This window comes from Hylobates moloch, unplaced genomic scaffold, assembly GCF_009828535.3.
Source record: "Hylobates moloch isolate HMO894 unplaced genomic scaffold, HMol_V3 SCAFFOLD_3, whole genome shotgun sequence".
Classification (NCBI taxonomy): Eukaryota; Metazoa; Chordata; class Mammalia; order Primates; family Hylobatidae; genus Hylobates; species Hylobates moloch.
In genome coordinates, this window is record NW_026652278.1 from 7,657,385 (window position 1) to 7,672,154 (window position 14,770).

The 14,770-nt window shown below is 47.2% G+C and overlaps 1 protein-coding gene across 4 annotated transcripts in view; it reads left to right on the forward strand.

Annotated features, from left to right (window-relative positions):
- The window catches only part of UROS (uroporphyrinogen III synthase), a 38,517-nt gene that overhangs the window by 17,941 nt on the left and 5,806 nt on the right, over positions 1-14,770 (forward strand). For 3 of the 4 annotated variants that reach the window (XM_032175407.2, XM_032175391.2, XM_032175382.2), the window contains 4 exons: positions 1,589-1,663; positions 10,953-11,033; positions 12,910-12,995; positions 14,142-14,240. In XM_032175407.2, the coding sequence (XP_032031298.1) occupies positions 1,589-1,663; positions 10,953-11,033; positions 12,910-12,995; positions 14,142-14,240 (341 nt within the window). The remainder of the gene's footprint in view (positions 1-1,588; positions 1,664-10,952; positions 11,034-12,909; positions 12,996-14,141; positions 14,241-14,770) is intronic. The other variant, XM_032175401.2, reaches the window with a different exon arrangement.

Consider the following 14,770-nt stretch of genomic DNA (forward strand, 5'->3'; position numbering starts at 1 on the left):
AGTACATTCTTATAGTCCCTTTAATTGTGGCAGTCAGTGTCTTAACCTCTCAGATGTAAAACATACTCTCTGGAAGGTTTATTTAACACAGTTGGAGATAATTTGAAGTTTCACTGTCAGCTTTTACTTGGGCAGGGCGCTTAAGATGGGCTTGCCCAGCCAGAGTGTTGGTTGAAATGTCATACTGACTTGAAGCAGAGTCAGTCTTGCCACATGCAGGGACTGAGACCTTAGACCAAATATGCATTCCCCAAACATTTCTCGAGAGCCATGTGTGGACTGTGGGGTGAACCAGGTAGCCCCAGTCTCTGCCCTCACGAATAGAGCTGACCGCTGCTTAATAGCTTCCTTCTCTCTCAAGTACAGTAGTAATTGTGTTGCTCACAGGGTTGTGGTGTGAGGATCAAATGAGCAAGTTTTTACTTTGTGATCAGCAAAGCTATATATGAGAGTTAGTGTTCTGGTTATGGTTATTATTGTTTCATTACTTGGGAAAAATGCATATTTATGTCAATATTGATTAGCAGCATCACTGCTAAGTTCTTATGTCTCAGTTCAGTTCCTGTGGGATTTTTACAGGTTTTTTTGTTTGCTTTTGTTTTTGATGCGTTTAGCTCTTCTAAACTCAGAGAGGAGGTCCAGCCTGGGTTGCCACTGTAGCATAAGCAAGGGCTTAGTTCCTGAACTGAGTTACAGCTTTATTTTTCTTTGATTCAGCATGTTTCTAATGATCCATAAATTAAAAGCTGCTGGTGTTTTTATTAAAGCTGCCATTTGTTACTAACCAGCCTCTTGTGTGACACCTAAGTGGAAAGCCCACAGCACTTCCTTCCTCAGAGGCATTCCGCATTCCTGTGAGCAGGTAGCAGTGTTGACTGAGCCAGCCCCTGGGGCCTCCCTTCATCAGCATGCTTTGTGGAGTGGCCAAGTGTTTGCTGTCTGGAAAAGTGCAGGGGGTGCCTGGGTCTGGTAGCTTCTTACTTGGTTCATGAATAGGGGTCTCACAAAAGTGCTGGTGTAGCCCCTCATCCTAAATGACTTGTATTTGTAGCGCTGTGGGTCTCTGTTAGCAGATTATTATGAAACCTTTCCTCCCCTTCCTTCCATTTCAGTCTGGCCATGTCAAGCCATGACACCTTTCTGGATGTGGTCTGGCCACATCCTCCCAACAAAATGAAGGCTCTGTAATGCCGATATCAAATGCCCATCATCTCCTTCCTGACTGAAGAGAAAACAGCCTTTGTTGAGCGCCTCCTAGATGGCAAGCAGTTTGGTTTTATTATCTGACACGATCCTTAAAACAGTTCCATATGGTTGGTGTTTCCCTCTCTTGTAGATGAGCTATGTGGGGCTCAGGGAAGCTAGTTAAGGCCTTACCCAGCCTACACAACTGGGGTGCAGGTACCAGGACCTCATGCTTTCTCGTCTGAGCAGACACTTGCGATCTTCCCTCAGTGGCTTTCAAGAAAAGACATCCTCTATGTGATTTGTAAACTGCATACCTGTGTATGTGCACGTTAAAAAATAACGCGGAACAAAAGGACTTCAATAACTGTGTTAAGAAATACATTTCTTTGTTGTTTTCCAGTGAGTAAAATTGGCCTGGATACAGAAGGAGAAACCTGTGGAAATGCAGAAAAGCTTGCAGAATATATTTGTTCCAGTAAGTAGAAAAAGATCACTCCAAATGAAGCCCATTTATTTTTTGTTGACTTCACAACCACTACCTAGGGAAAAGAGTATTTCCTCAGTGCATTCTTGGTGGTGAGATTGATTGGTGAGCAGCGTGTAACCCACTCTGGGACCATCGCCTGTTTGTATTTGTATATGTCTATACTTGTGTGAGGTTTAGCCCACTTCCTTCTACCCCCTATACCAAAGAACTTGACTAGAACATAATACAAAATACAACGTTTGGGAGATAAAACCAGAGGAGAGATCACTTAAGGGATTCCAAGGAGAGCAGAGGCAGGAGGTGTGAGTGGGTGCTGTCCCCTTCCCGAGGACTGTCCTTTCCCTTCTCAGGAGCAACTTCCGTCTCTGAATTCCCTCCCCCAGCTTGCTCCCAGGTAAAGAGCTGACTCATCATTGGGCTGTCTGTGGACTTGGATTTAAAATGGCACTTGTTCTAGGGGTGTTAGCATTTAAATGGGGACTTAGTCTTAAACTAATTATGGAATTTTAGGCTTCAGAAGATAGATAGGCAAAAATTCTTGGAGCAAGAGGGATCGGAAGGCTGAACATCTACTTGTAGGTCAGCCCCACCTCTAAGATGCATCTCTCTTCCCCTCTCCTCCCTGCATGTCCAGTACAACCGCAAGCTCTTACACCCTTGTCATTTGACTCCTCCCTGCTGTAGGTATAAGATCATACACCCCCATGAGAGCATGAAGTAGAATCATCTTGTCTTAGATTGCTGAAGAGGAGGAAATCCAGGCTTTCCTAGAGATCATGAGCTAGCAAACTTCATCTGTTAAGGATATTTTAGGCTTTACAGGCAAATGGTCTGTCAGAACTACTAATCTCTGCAACAGAAGCATGAGAGCAGCCATAGGAAATACACAAACAATGGGCTTGGCTTTGACCCCAGGCTAGAGTTTTCTGACCCCTTTCTAAAATTGCTTGAGTGTCTGCTGAGCTGGGAGGCCAGGGTCAGATGAACTGCTGACAGCTGAGAGTTTCCTCTAAGGTGGTCCCAGGAGAGGGGTATATGCCTTGGCCCTTGGGTGGTGAGATCAGGATGAGTGGTATAGGGAGAGAGTACACCTTAAATAGGTCTTTTTTTGGCTTCTGAAACAGTGATACATGGTTTTGTTTCTGGCAAAACAAAGTATTTGTGTTATAAAAAAAATACTCCTAAAGGTGATGTGTTGGCCTTTCTTGACTTGCAAACTTGTACACTAATGTCTTATAAGGCATTACTTATAAGTCTTCCTGCCATAAGTCATTGCTGTTGCCTGAAGGTTCCCTAGCTTATATTTTTCTGTGTGTTACTGTGAGCTTGTTCTAGAGAAAGTCCTGCATCTTTTTCTACACTGTGGTCTGAGGATCCCTGGAGCTCAGTTAGGCCCCCGACAGAGTCATCTGGGTTAGGGGCGGCAGTGAGCAGTCAGGGAACAGCAGAGATACTGCTGGGCTCAGTGGATCCTTCCCAAGTTCTCCAATTCTCCTTTTTTCTCTTTTCTAATTTCTTTTAAAAATAACTTCTTTGCACCTTTCCTGAGTCACTGTATGCTCTTTGTTAACATTGAAGACTAGCATTTACTGAGTGCCCAGCGTGTCTCAGGTATGTAGACACGTGGCCTGTATGATGTCATTTAATCTTCACCATCACCCCATGGAGTCAGAATCATGTCCACTGCAAGCTGTGCTGTCCAGTACAGTAGCCACTAGCCACATATGGCTATTTAAATGTAAATGTAAATTAATTGAAATTAAATACAATTGAAAATTTAGTTCTTCAGTCACACTGGGCATGTTTCACAAGCTCAGTTGTCACTGTATCCAGTGGCACCAAATTGGACCACACAGAACATTCCCATCATCACCAAAAGTTCTTTCTGACTGTGCTGCTATAGAGACTCTTGGGGGACCAAGACCCAGATCTTGTCAAAGGTCACAAGCTATGAAGTGGCAGGCTGGAAGTCATACTCAGCACGGCAAGGCCACTGCTCATCCCATGGCCTGTCACATTCAGAGGCCTGACTGGCACTGGCTCCATGCCAACCTGCCCTCAAGGAGATGCTGGCCGAGCACCTCCATCCACTCTGATTTAGAGTGACTGGGGCTCCTGCAGGGGTGAAGACATAAGTGTGCTTGACTCTGTGCTTGACTCTGGTGGGCAGAGGCTTAAGGAGCCTCCAGTTTAGAGGAACTACACGGGCCTTTTCTGGCCACTCAGATGAATAAGCTGTAGTCCCAGAGTGTTTCAGCCACTTGGCAATCCTGAGCCTGTGCCCTCCTTATTTCAGTGGATGTGCATTCATCGGCTCGGACAGGGCTTTCAGGCATTAATGCATTGACTGATGCCTCTTGCCCCACCCCCCATATTCCTTCCCACATTACAGGAAAACAAGTCAGTTCAATATGGTTTGGCAGATGTTTACCCAGGAGCACCTGTGTGGCAGGCCCTTTGCAGGGCGTTGGGACTGAAGAGGAGTTTGACTCCATTCCTGTCTTTTGGAAGTTCCCAGCCTAGCTGGGGCTGGAGGTGGGGATAGGGTGGGGAGCACAGACATCAGTAACCATTATAAGGCAGGGTGGATTAAGTGACCAGAAGAGGAATGAACAGTTTTTTTATGGTGGGCGTGCTATTAAGATATCTGTTTCTACCTGCAAAACACTGAGGATACCAAATAGGTGGGGTTTTTCCTCATATCAATGACCAGTTCTCCAATGCTCCAGATAACAGCTGGGTGTCCTACAACTTAATTTTGACATTACCCAGAATTAACCCAGACCCCACAGCTTTAAGGGCTCAGTCTTAGCAAACTGTCCCCCACTTTAGAGACAAGTATTGGATGCTGAGGGACCTCTGTCCAAGTTGGCTACAAGTCAGGAGTTCCCACGACTCCCTACTCAGGTTCAGTAATTTGCTAGAATGGCTCACAGAACTCAGGGAAACACTTATGTGTACTGATTTTTATAAAGGAGATAACAAGGACACAGATAAACAGCCAGATGAAGAGGTCTGGAAGGGTCCTGAGCACACAGGAGCTTCTGCCCCCATGGAGTTGGAGTGCACCACCCTCCTGGCACGTGGATGTGTTCACCAACCCAGAAGCTCTCTAAACTCAGTTGAGGGATTTTATGGAGGTTCCATTATGTAGGTACCACTGATTAAATCATTGACCCCTGGTGACTAGCTCTATCTCCAATGCTTTGATCACATGGTTCCCCTCTGGTCTTCAGCCCCCATCCTGAAGCTTTCTAGGGGCCACCACCAGTCACCTCATTAGCATAAACTCCAGTATGGTTAAACGGGGTTTATCATGAATAACAAAAGATGCTCCTCTCACCTCTAACGGGAAATTCCAAGAGTTTCAGAAGCTCTGTGCCAGGAACAGGGAGGAAAACGAAATATTTCCTCTTGTATCACAGTGTCATGACAGCGTGTCCAAAAGAAGGCAGAGGTCTTCAGGAAAGTCTGTACAAAAGGCATGGCCTCCTCTCCACAGAGAAGGGCAGGCCCTCCCTCAAGCAGTAGCCATGGCCAAGCCCTCCCACTCAGAGGGAGCCACTGAGCAGAGACGTGGAAGGAGAGGGTTTTCCTGGAAAGTACGGCATGGCAGGGGCAATGGGTGGCAAGCTGGGGAGCACTGAGTAGCCTCTGAGAGTTGACTGGAGCCCTGAGGCACCGGGCCTTACGTCAGCCCCTGCGGGTCAGATTCAGGCTGGATTGGTGCTCCCCAGGCCTAGACAGGAGCACAACACTGCCTGCTCCCTCTTAGTGGGAGGCCATCCCTAGGTGCAGCCAGGATTGGATCCAAAAGGCAGTCGCTGGATTAGGACCCAGTTCTCTTGTTCCTGGGACTTTTTAGGAGTGTCTCTGAAATTTATCCCTTAAGTAAAAAGAGCATTTTTTAAAACCTACAGAGGCATTGCAGTCTAAGAGCAGGGCCTGGGGTGCTGTGGCAGGTCTTGCCTTGAAGGGAGCCGTCTTCCCACAGCTCAACGTGCTCCAGGGCTTGCTGACAGGCAGCTTCCACAGGGGTCCTGGAGGCTCTGGGGGCATAACAGAAATGCTTTAAGGGAGTTCGAGGGCCTGTTACAAGTCTGACATTGGCATTTTGTGCATGCCTCTAATTGTCTGACATATTGTGGTACTGAGCTGTGACATGGGAATGATTACTAGACCTGCTTCTGCTCATGAAGAAACTGAGCTGAGAGAGGGAAAACTTGTCAATAGGAACAGAGCTAATAGTGCTAGGCTGGGGCTCAAGCCTAGGACTGGCTGACTCCAAAGCTCTTCCTGTTTCCCTTGCTCTGTGTTCTTCTAAAAGGTGCTTAGTCTAAGTCTAAAATATGCTCAATTCTCTTCCATCAGGTGAAGAAGTCAAAGGAATCTTTTGAAGTGAAGAAAGTGGGTTCTAGGAGCTCATCCCACTAGTTTGTGGATTTGGACATGCCCTTATGCTGATGAATCATTGGAGTAATATCTGGGGTTTAGCCACATCCTTGGTGGCAAGGCGGTGGGGAAAGCCCCTGAGGATGAGGCCAGCCCGAGCCGCAAGGGAAAGGGGCTGCTGGGACCCCCTGACCTCACTTCATCTCCGGGAGCTCACAGGGCCTCACACAGATGCCTCAGTCTGCACCGCTGAGAATTCGTGCCATCTCAGACCTACCCTCCCTACCTGGGCTGTACATAAACAGATACTGCTAGGCTTTCTCTAGAACATTTCATGAGCCAGCACTGTGAGACATTTTCAAGCTAAAAACATACAGTTCAGGAGAGTGTAATCTGTGGTAGAAAGTGTTCACCGTTTGCTGCTAGTGAAGACGGTTGGCCCTGTCCTTCTCTGGCCACTTGTGCCACATGGTGTTCTTGGGAGAGGCGTCTCCATGCACCAGTGTGGAGAAGCCCTCTGGAGGCCAATTCAAAGAGCATCTGAGGCTAAGCAGCCGAAAGGAAAAGACCTGATGGCCAACATGTTGCTTTCTGTGGAATGTTCCAGACTGGATTGCTGGGGGTCATTTTCTTTAACAGCAGCCTAGACACATAGTGACTCTCTTCTATGCAGCCAGGTGTTGAAATAGCTGCAGGGAAGCCACAGACAGTTGTTCCAGCTTTCCGGATCAAAGAGCACTGGTTGGGCCCCGTGCCGTGTGGCCCCAGCCACATGGGATTGCTTCTCAGGTCATGGAGCCGCACACCAGTGTGGAGGGTTCACTCCAGGGGCTCCTGGTATAGGATGCAGATGGGTCTTGTCTGCCTCCAGGCTTTTTGTTTCTAATGTTTCTAGGGAGTCACCATCACAGCATTAAATGGTATCAAAGCCCTTCTTTTAAAAATGTAGAAATAAATGTAAATGGTAGATCTTGACATTGCTTGTGGGATTAAGATCTACAAAGAATAATAATTATTTCTGTGGGTGGCTATTAGCTCTTTAATAGAATAGGTGGCTCCTGCCTGTTTTCAGTGAAGAGATTGAGCTGTACCCACAGTTTGTTTGTAAGGAGACAGAAGTGAACCTCTGAGTCATTGTTCATTAGAAGACCAGAACCATCAGGCTGGTGTCCCTGCTTTGCCAACACAAGGCAGAAGAGATCAGTGTCACTTTTGAGTGATCACATTGGTGTTTCAGTTAACTGACTCAAGGCTTGGTTGGATAGATATTAACATATTCTGACCTTATCTGGGAGAATACTGGTCTACATTCTTTGCAAAGCTTCTGCTATTTCTTCTAATTTATTACCAGCATATCTATGGGTCCTAATAAATCTTCCATTTGCAATTAGAATATCCAAATAAAAATCCATGTTGACTGCTAATAAGGACCTTCACCTTGGCTTTACCAAGGCATTAATGATTTTTTTTCTCAGTAAACTTTGATGCCTGATTTTAAAAGCTAAAAATCTACCTCCAATGCTTGTAGTAAACAGGCCGATTCATAGCTATGCCTATTTATTTTAGTTAACACTTACTACTTTGTGGCAGGCACTACTGTAAGTGCTTAAAGCTATTATTCCATTTAATCTGATAACTCATTTTTCTGATAGATTCTCCTTTGTTCCCAGATATCTCCTGTAATGGGAAAGTAATTACATGCTAAATGGTAAAAGGTAGAATACAGTATAACTTTTGAAAAGAGAGAAACTGTGTGAGCAGAAAGATTGCACTACAGTTTATTTGAAATGTCCTCCTGGATTGGGAAAGTTTCTGCAGGCCGGCAGACTTGCCAGGCTTTTCTTCCATTCCTCCGATCAGCCTCCTCATCCTTATTACCTGCACTCAGGCGCCCACTGTCTGCTCGAACTGATTCTCATGGCAGTGCCCAAGAGGGGGAAGTCATTGTAAACCTGGAAGTTGTTACTGTTTTACAGATGTGTGCATGTCCTTCAGTAAGATGACATTTTAAAAAGTCAGTCTCATTGATGCAGGACTTTTTGCTCCTTAATTCAGCTAAATCTGGGTTCTTTTCTCATGACCAGGAAAAATTAGGCATGTGGACACATTGAAGGGTGAGAAGGGCAGAATTTATTAAGTGAAAGGAAAGCTCTCGGCTGGGCGCAGTGGCTCACGCCTGTGATCCCAGCACTTTGGGAGGCCGAGGCAGGTGGATCACCTGAGGTCAGGAGTTTGAGACCAGGTCAGGAGTTCTGGCCAACATGGTGAAATCCCATCTCTACTAAAAATACAAAAATTACCTGGGCTTGGTGGCCACGTCTGTAATCCCAGCTACTCAGGAGGCTGAGGCAGGAGAATTGCATGAGCCCAGGAGGCAGAGGTTGCAGTGAGCCGAGATCGCGCCACTGCACTCCAGCCTGGGTGAAAGAGTGAGACTCCGTCGCAAAAAAAAAAAAAAAAGAAAGAAAGAAAGAAAAGCCCTCAACAAAGAGAGGGATTCTCCAAGCAGGTTTCTCCCTCATTATTGAATACCAGGGGTACCACACATGAGCTGATGAGGCCAGGCTCCTCCCCGCATAAGGCGCGAATCCTAGTGGCTCCGCCCTGTTCCCCCAGCACGCACATGAGGATGCCCAAGTAAGCCATAGGTAGTATCGGAAAAGGCAACATTTGATTGGTTAAAAGGCATTATTCAGAAAGAATCAATTGGGAAAGGGCAGACAAACGGGCAGACGTTCTGCCCCTGGGTCGCTGGTTTCATCCGGGACCAGCAATCTGGTCTTTCAGACTTCAGGCTGTTCTAGGCTTGAAGGTGAGGTCTCACCGGGGACCCTTCCCTATCTGCCTAGGCATTTGTCTGCCTCCTGCTTGTATCATCATTTTCTTAATTACCTACAGTGACTTTATCAAGCCCCCTCCTGAGCTGCGTAATAATAATACTCTGTTAGGATTTTCAGTGTTGTTACTCATCATCAGCCCAGACAGCCGAGAATTCCAGGCCTCCTTCCTGTTAAACGAATGGAGAGCAGAGCCTTGGAGCTCCACGATTCACTATTTTTATGTCAGCCTTAACCATCCCATTGGCCTGTTGGGGCTGAAGATAAATCCCCAGGCATTAAGCATATTCCAAAAGGGAATGACTCCTCTGTCTTTGGCTTTTCGAAGTGGGTTAGTTTTCAGGAATGTAGTTGTAGATCTCCCCTCACCAGCAGAGGAGGACTCAGCCAGGACATTCTCAAGTTTTTCTCCTTTCTGCTGACAGGGTGGTGTCTTTTCAGTGAAGTCAGCTGAGCTGGTTGGACATTTGTGGGCCCTGTGTGCCTGCAGAGCCAAGCTCTCTGCAAGGTACAGGTGGTGGAGAGACAGAGACAAGCAGCTCCCCTCAGGGAGCCCCGTACCCCTTCAGCCCAGCCTTGTGAGTCAGAGATAAGAATGAGCAGCTCAGGACTCCACTAGACCCTCACAAGAGGTGCTGCCAAGGGAAGATTCCTGAATCTTTCCAAGGCCCCTTGCACACCTGTGGGGCTGGGCTTGCTGAAAAACTGGACCGTAGTTTTCTTACTGGATCCCCAGGAAGAGCTTTGGCCCCTAACATCTTCCGCCCTGCACTCCCTAGCACACACATAGACACACAGAAACAGGGAAGAAAATTGCACCTGAACGTGGCTTTGAAAATATGTCTCTAGGGATGACTCTACAGAGCATGAAAACATCTCCTCACAGTGGAAGAGAGAAATCAGCAGGCATCTATTAACGAATTTAACAATCTCCCAATTCATTATTTTCTTTTATGTTGGTACTGATACTTACAGAGCAGTTTAAATAAAGAAAACATTCACCAGTATGTAGCCTTTATACACTTGAAATTAAGTGGCCTGCAGTTATTCCTGTTGTTTGGCTGCCGCTTGCTAGAGATGGTACTGGATGGAAAGAGGTTGTTTTGCTCCTTCCTCTCATTGTAGTCACCAGAGAAGATGTGATCAGAGAGATCATAAGGATGTGAGAAAACATACAATGTGTATGGACAACGCCCATTAAAATTTCTTATGTCTTACGGATGGATGTGGGGGGAAATGGCTGGTTCTACTAAAATGCTGTGTTTTCAGATTTGGGGAAGATTCTGGCATTTGACAACGCATCAGCTTTTTTGGACAGTATCGTTGCAAATTGGCGTTCAAATCCTATGCTGTCCTCACTATTCTGCAAAGAGTTAAGGGCTGAAAATGCCCTTAAGTCTTCCCAGAGTGGAGATGCTGGGAGCAGAGGTAGTGGTGAAAGGACAGGCAGGCCATTCTTAGCAGGCTTCTCTCTCTAAGGCCTGTGCAGTCGCCTTTTGGCACTTGGCCTAGTGGCTGTTGGTGTAGCTAGAAGAGGAGTGGGCAGTCAGCTTGTCTTTGTTGGGGGTGGCTGCAGAGCCACTCCTGGCTGCCGGTTACCTGCTGCCTCCTGAGCGTGAGCCCTGGCTCATCCGGAGCCTCTTTAAAGGTAGAAAATGTTTGCCCCAGTGCCAGTCGGCACCAGGCCTGATCTTTACCTTCCTGACTTAGTTAAGGTGCAAAGTCTGCCTTTAAATAGCGACTGCAGGCTAGGCAGTCACTTCAGGATCAGAGGGAGTTAAAAGAATGTGGCTAACTTGTTTGTGTGGATGTTCATTTTCTGAGCACCTCCACATACATTACCTCTTATGATCTTCATATAACAACCCTTCAAGTTCAGCAAGGTAGCAGGTGCTCTTCCTGTTTACAGATGCTGAAACTGAGTCCTAGAAGCAGAGCCAGGCCTGGAGCCCAGGGCTGCTTCCCCCTTCCCAAAGCCGCCCCTCCCCATTCCCCTGTGCACAGGGCCTGGCCCTGAGTTTTCACGAAGCCTGGTTATTTATTCACAGGGGAGTCCTCAGCACTGCCTCTTCTGTTTCCCTGTGGAAACCTCAAAAGAGAAATCCTGCCAAAAGCGCTCAAGGACAAAGGCGAGTAGAATGCTTTGACTGCATCCCTTACCACTTTGGGATCCACCAGGAGCCTTTGCAGTGATAGAAGTGGGTGGCCCTGCAGAGAGCACACAAGGGAGAGCAGGGCTGGGTTGGATAAGCCAGGCCAAGAGAGGCAGAAACCATCCTCATGGGAAGAGTGGACGTGCAGTCTGCACTTTCCTTTCTTTGGATCCACTCTTCTCAGCTTGTTTGGCTCAAGCTAGGAGCACACAGTGTGTCTCCAGTCCTTCACCAAGAGGACAGGAGATCGAGATGTGGAGGTGGCCCCTGGGCAGATAACTGAGATGACAAACCATAGAATTGGTTCCACATGTAGAAGAAAGTCTACAAATGTAGCTGATCTTATAATAGCATGCAGCGCCCTCCAGCCGAGCCGCACAAGCCCCACCTGCCCTCCAGCTCCACCTGCCGTGGCTCCCAAGACTGTCAGCGTCTAGAAGCCAGTTCTTGCCTCTGAAGCATGTCGCTGTCCTTGACTCAGATGTCTTGGCTGTCACCTGCGCAACTTTTGCTGTCACATAGTTAGTCTGAGAGCAAAGTGTATCAGTGGTTTGGAGTACCAACTTTCGGATGAGACAAAAACAGATTTGAATTCTCCCTCTTGCTGTTTATTAGCTATGTGAATGAAGGTAAGTGATGTAATCTCTCTGGGCATCAGTATCCTTATCTGTGAAATATGGTTATCTGTGCATAACCATGGTACCCGCCTCATAGAGGTGTTCAGAGATCATGTAGCATGACGCCTTTTTCTCCAAAGGCAAGCTCTTCATGGAACTATGACTGTTACTGTCTCTCCCAGGGTTTTGAAGCTCTAATAGTCCACATGAGCAGTGTGACCCAGGATGACCTTAGACCTTGTAACTTTCCCCCCGTATTAAAATGGAGCTAGATTGTATCCCTTCTACCCATATCATCTGTCTTCTGAAGCTACCAGGAATAAAGGCAGAGGACATTAGGTAATAAGATCAGCAAAATCATTAGCTTTTCAGGAACAAGAAAATACCAGGATAAAATAAGAGAAAGCTTGGTCTCAGTTACCCCTAAAGAAATAATATATAAATCAGAGGTTTGATACTTCAGTTTATTTCTTTAGTTTTCAGGGATATGAAATGGCAATAGGTTGCTGTTTTATGCTGAAGTTATCATTTCTTCTGAGAGAATTTCCCGTTTTATTTTCAGAAGCCTGAGTTTTCACTGCCTTTCACCTACCATTTGGCTGCCCCTCATAAGTCAATATCTGATTGAAATTGCATGAGTCCCTTCAGTGCCTGGCGCCTCATCACCAGCCCTGAAAACCCCTGGGAATGTTCAGAGTCGCTGAATGGCACAGGGGGGAATGTGGGAAAGTCCACGGCTTAATCAGTTCATGTACAAGTGGACACACTGAGGCCCAGAGAGGGGACGCGTGGCCATGTGGAGGCACAGCTGGAGTGCAGCCGGGGATCTGGACTCCAGGCCTCTCCCAAGAGCTGCCCTTCCTACACTTGCTGGTGTCATGCAACCTGTCTGTGTGGGATCCATGGAGTGACTAGGGACGGCCTTGTGTGGACAAACCTACATAAGCCTGGGAACAAAAGACATTCTGGGTACAAATGAAGGCTTTGGTTTCTGGGCCTTTGTTCTTTTTCTGCCGTCTCAGCCTCGTCTTCCACAGGACCACTCCACAGCATTCAGCAGGCTGCAGAGGGCTATTCAAGGCCTCTCTGCTAAGTCTGGCCTCTCAGCTTCCAGGCAGCTGGTTCCAGGAGGGTGGTGCTGTATTGGGAGGTTTCACCAACTGTGCTGTGAAGTGGTGGAGGCCCCATTGTGTGCCCAGTGCGGTAAAGTCTTTCCTGCTTTTGATTGTGCCCAGGGATTGCCATGGAAAGCATAACTGTGTATCAGACAATTCCACACCCAGGAATCCAAGGGAACCTGAACAGCTACTATTCCCAGCAGGTACGTGGCGTTTCGGGGGAGAGTTCTGGCAGGGTGGGTGCCCAGGTGGGGAAGCACAGGGTGAAGGGCACGAGCTGACAGATATTGGTTCTATATGTGGTTTCACTGTCCCCAGCTGTCACCTGCATGCCTTTTCCTGTCACGTAGTTGGTCTGGGATTCTAGAATTAGGAATAGAAACAATTTTGTGGTTGTTTCATGAAATGTCTATTGCAAGCTGTTTGAAATCAGTGATTTCAGTAAGAGGTGCTTGTGGTAGGTGGTCTATGAAACCTCCCTGTTTGGAGAGATTAATGTGGTGACTTTGAGGAAGTGGTAAGTTTTTATAGGGGTTAAACAAGATAATTTACGCAAAGCTTTTTGTACAGCATCGAAGATACATACAACCCTGAGGTAAATAGTGGCCTTGATGTTATCATTGCTATTCATCATACGGGGGCGCTGGTGGAGCTGGAGGGGCAGACACTGAAAAGGGAGGCTGGGCCCATAGTGGGAAGAGCTGACAGTGGCCACCAAGGAGTCTGGATTGAATTTGGGAGTCCATGGGGACTGTTGGAGGACTCAGGCAGGAGAATGGATAGCTCTTGCTTGAGTTCCTTGATGTCTTCAGCATTTATATGCAGTAAAACACCTCCCTTTCCTCTCCCAAGGCAGGCTTCTGAATGTATTGCCTGGTATTGGGAGGGCCTGATAGGACAAACCAAATGCAGAAAGGCCAGGCAGGCTCGTCTGCTTGCTCTACTTCCAGAGGGAGGGAGCACTGATAGGGAGCCAGCACTGCCTCACACCACTGCCTCATGTAATCAGTGCCATATGACCTCAGGAGCTAGAGGCATTGTCTGGACTGCTGGGCACATGAGCTCCGTGATGCCCATGTCCTCTGGCCAGGCAGACACAGACCTGGGGGCCAGCAGAGTGACCAAGGAGCAGCACCAGCTTTCTGATGGCAGCCTGCTCTTTCCAACAGTTCCCTACCAGAATCCTGCCTCACTGGAGCAGAGGATGCCAGCATCAACCAGGAACCACTCCTGCGCTAAGACCGCCTGGGTGGCCTGGGGCTTGCGGGCTTGATGCCGATGAAGCTGGAGGAATGTTTTCTCTCCTCAGTCTCATGGCAAGGACTGATCTTGTTTTCTCTTCCCCACAGGGGGTTCCAGCCAGCATCACATTTTTTAGTCCCTCTGGCCTCACATACAGTCTCAAGCACATTCAGGAGTTATCTGGTGACAATATCGATCAAATTAAGGTAAGTTATTCCACGGGCTTTTGGTCTTTTTCAGATTAGTTTTTTTTTTTTTAATCTTTACGAATTATCCTAGGGCTTCAATGTCAAGTGAGACACCCCTGGCCTAGCAGGTGCCTTAGAATTGGAAGGGCAGCTCTGCTTCCTGCTGGGCTGTCGCACAGATTGCTCACCTTCTCCCAGCCCGCTTCCTCACTTGCAGCATGAGGATAATTGTCTCTCTGTGGCTTTCTAGACATGTGTACAGTCTTCCCTGCTTAGGATGAGTCTCCGAATTACATGAGGGAATTGGAGTAAAGTCCTGAATTAGCTCAGGGCTTGATACAGGTGTTAACATCCTTTCCTTCCTTTCCCCCATCTTATGTTTGCCATTATTATCTGTTCTAAAAGCAGTCACCTTTTTCATATCTTTTAAAGGGTTTACATTCACACTTACTAGGGACTGTATTTATTATGAGTCTACAAATAACCACAACTCTTGTGTCTGTAATAGAAATACCCTTGAACTGGCTCCAGAGGGACTGAGGAGAGGG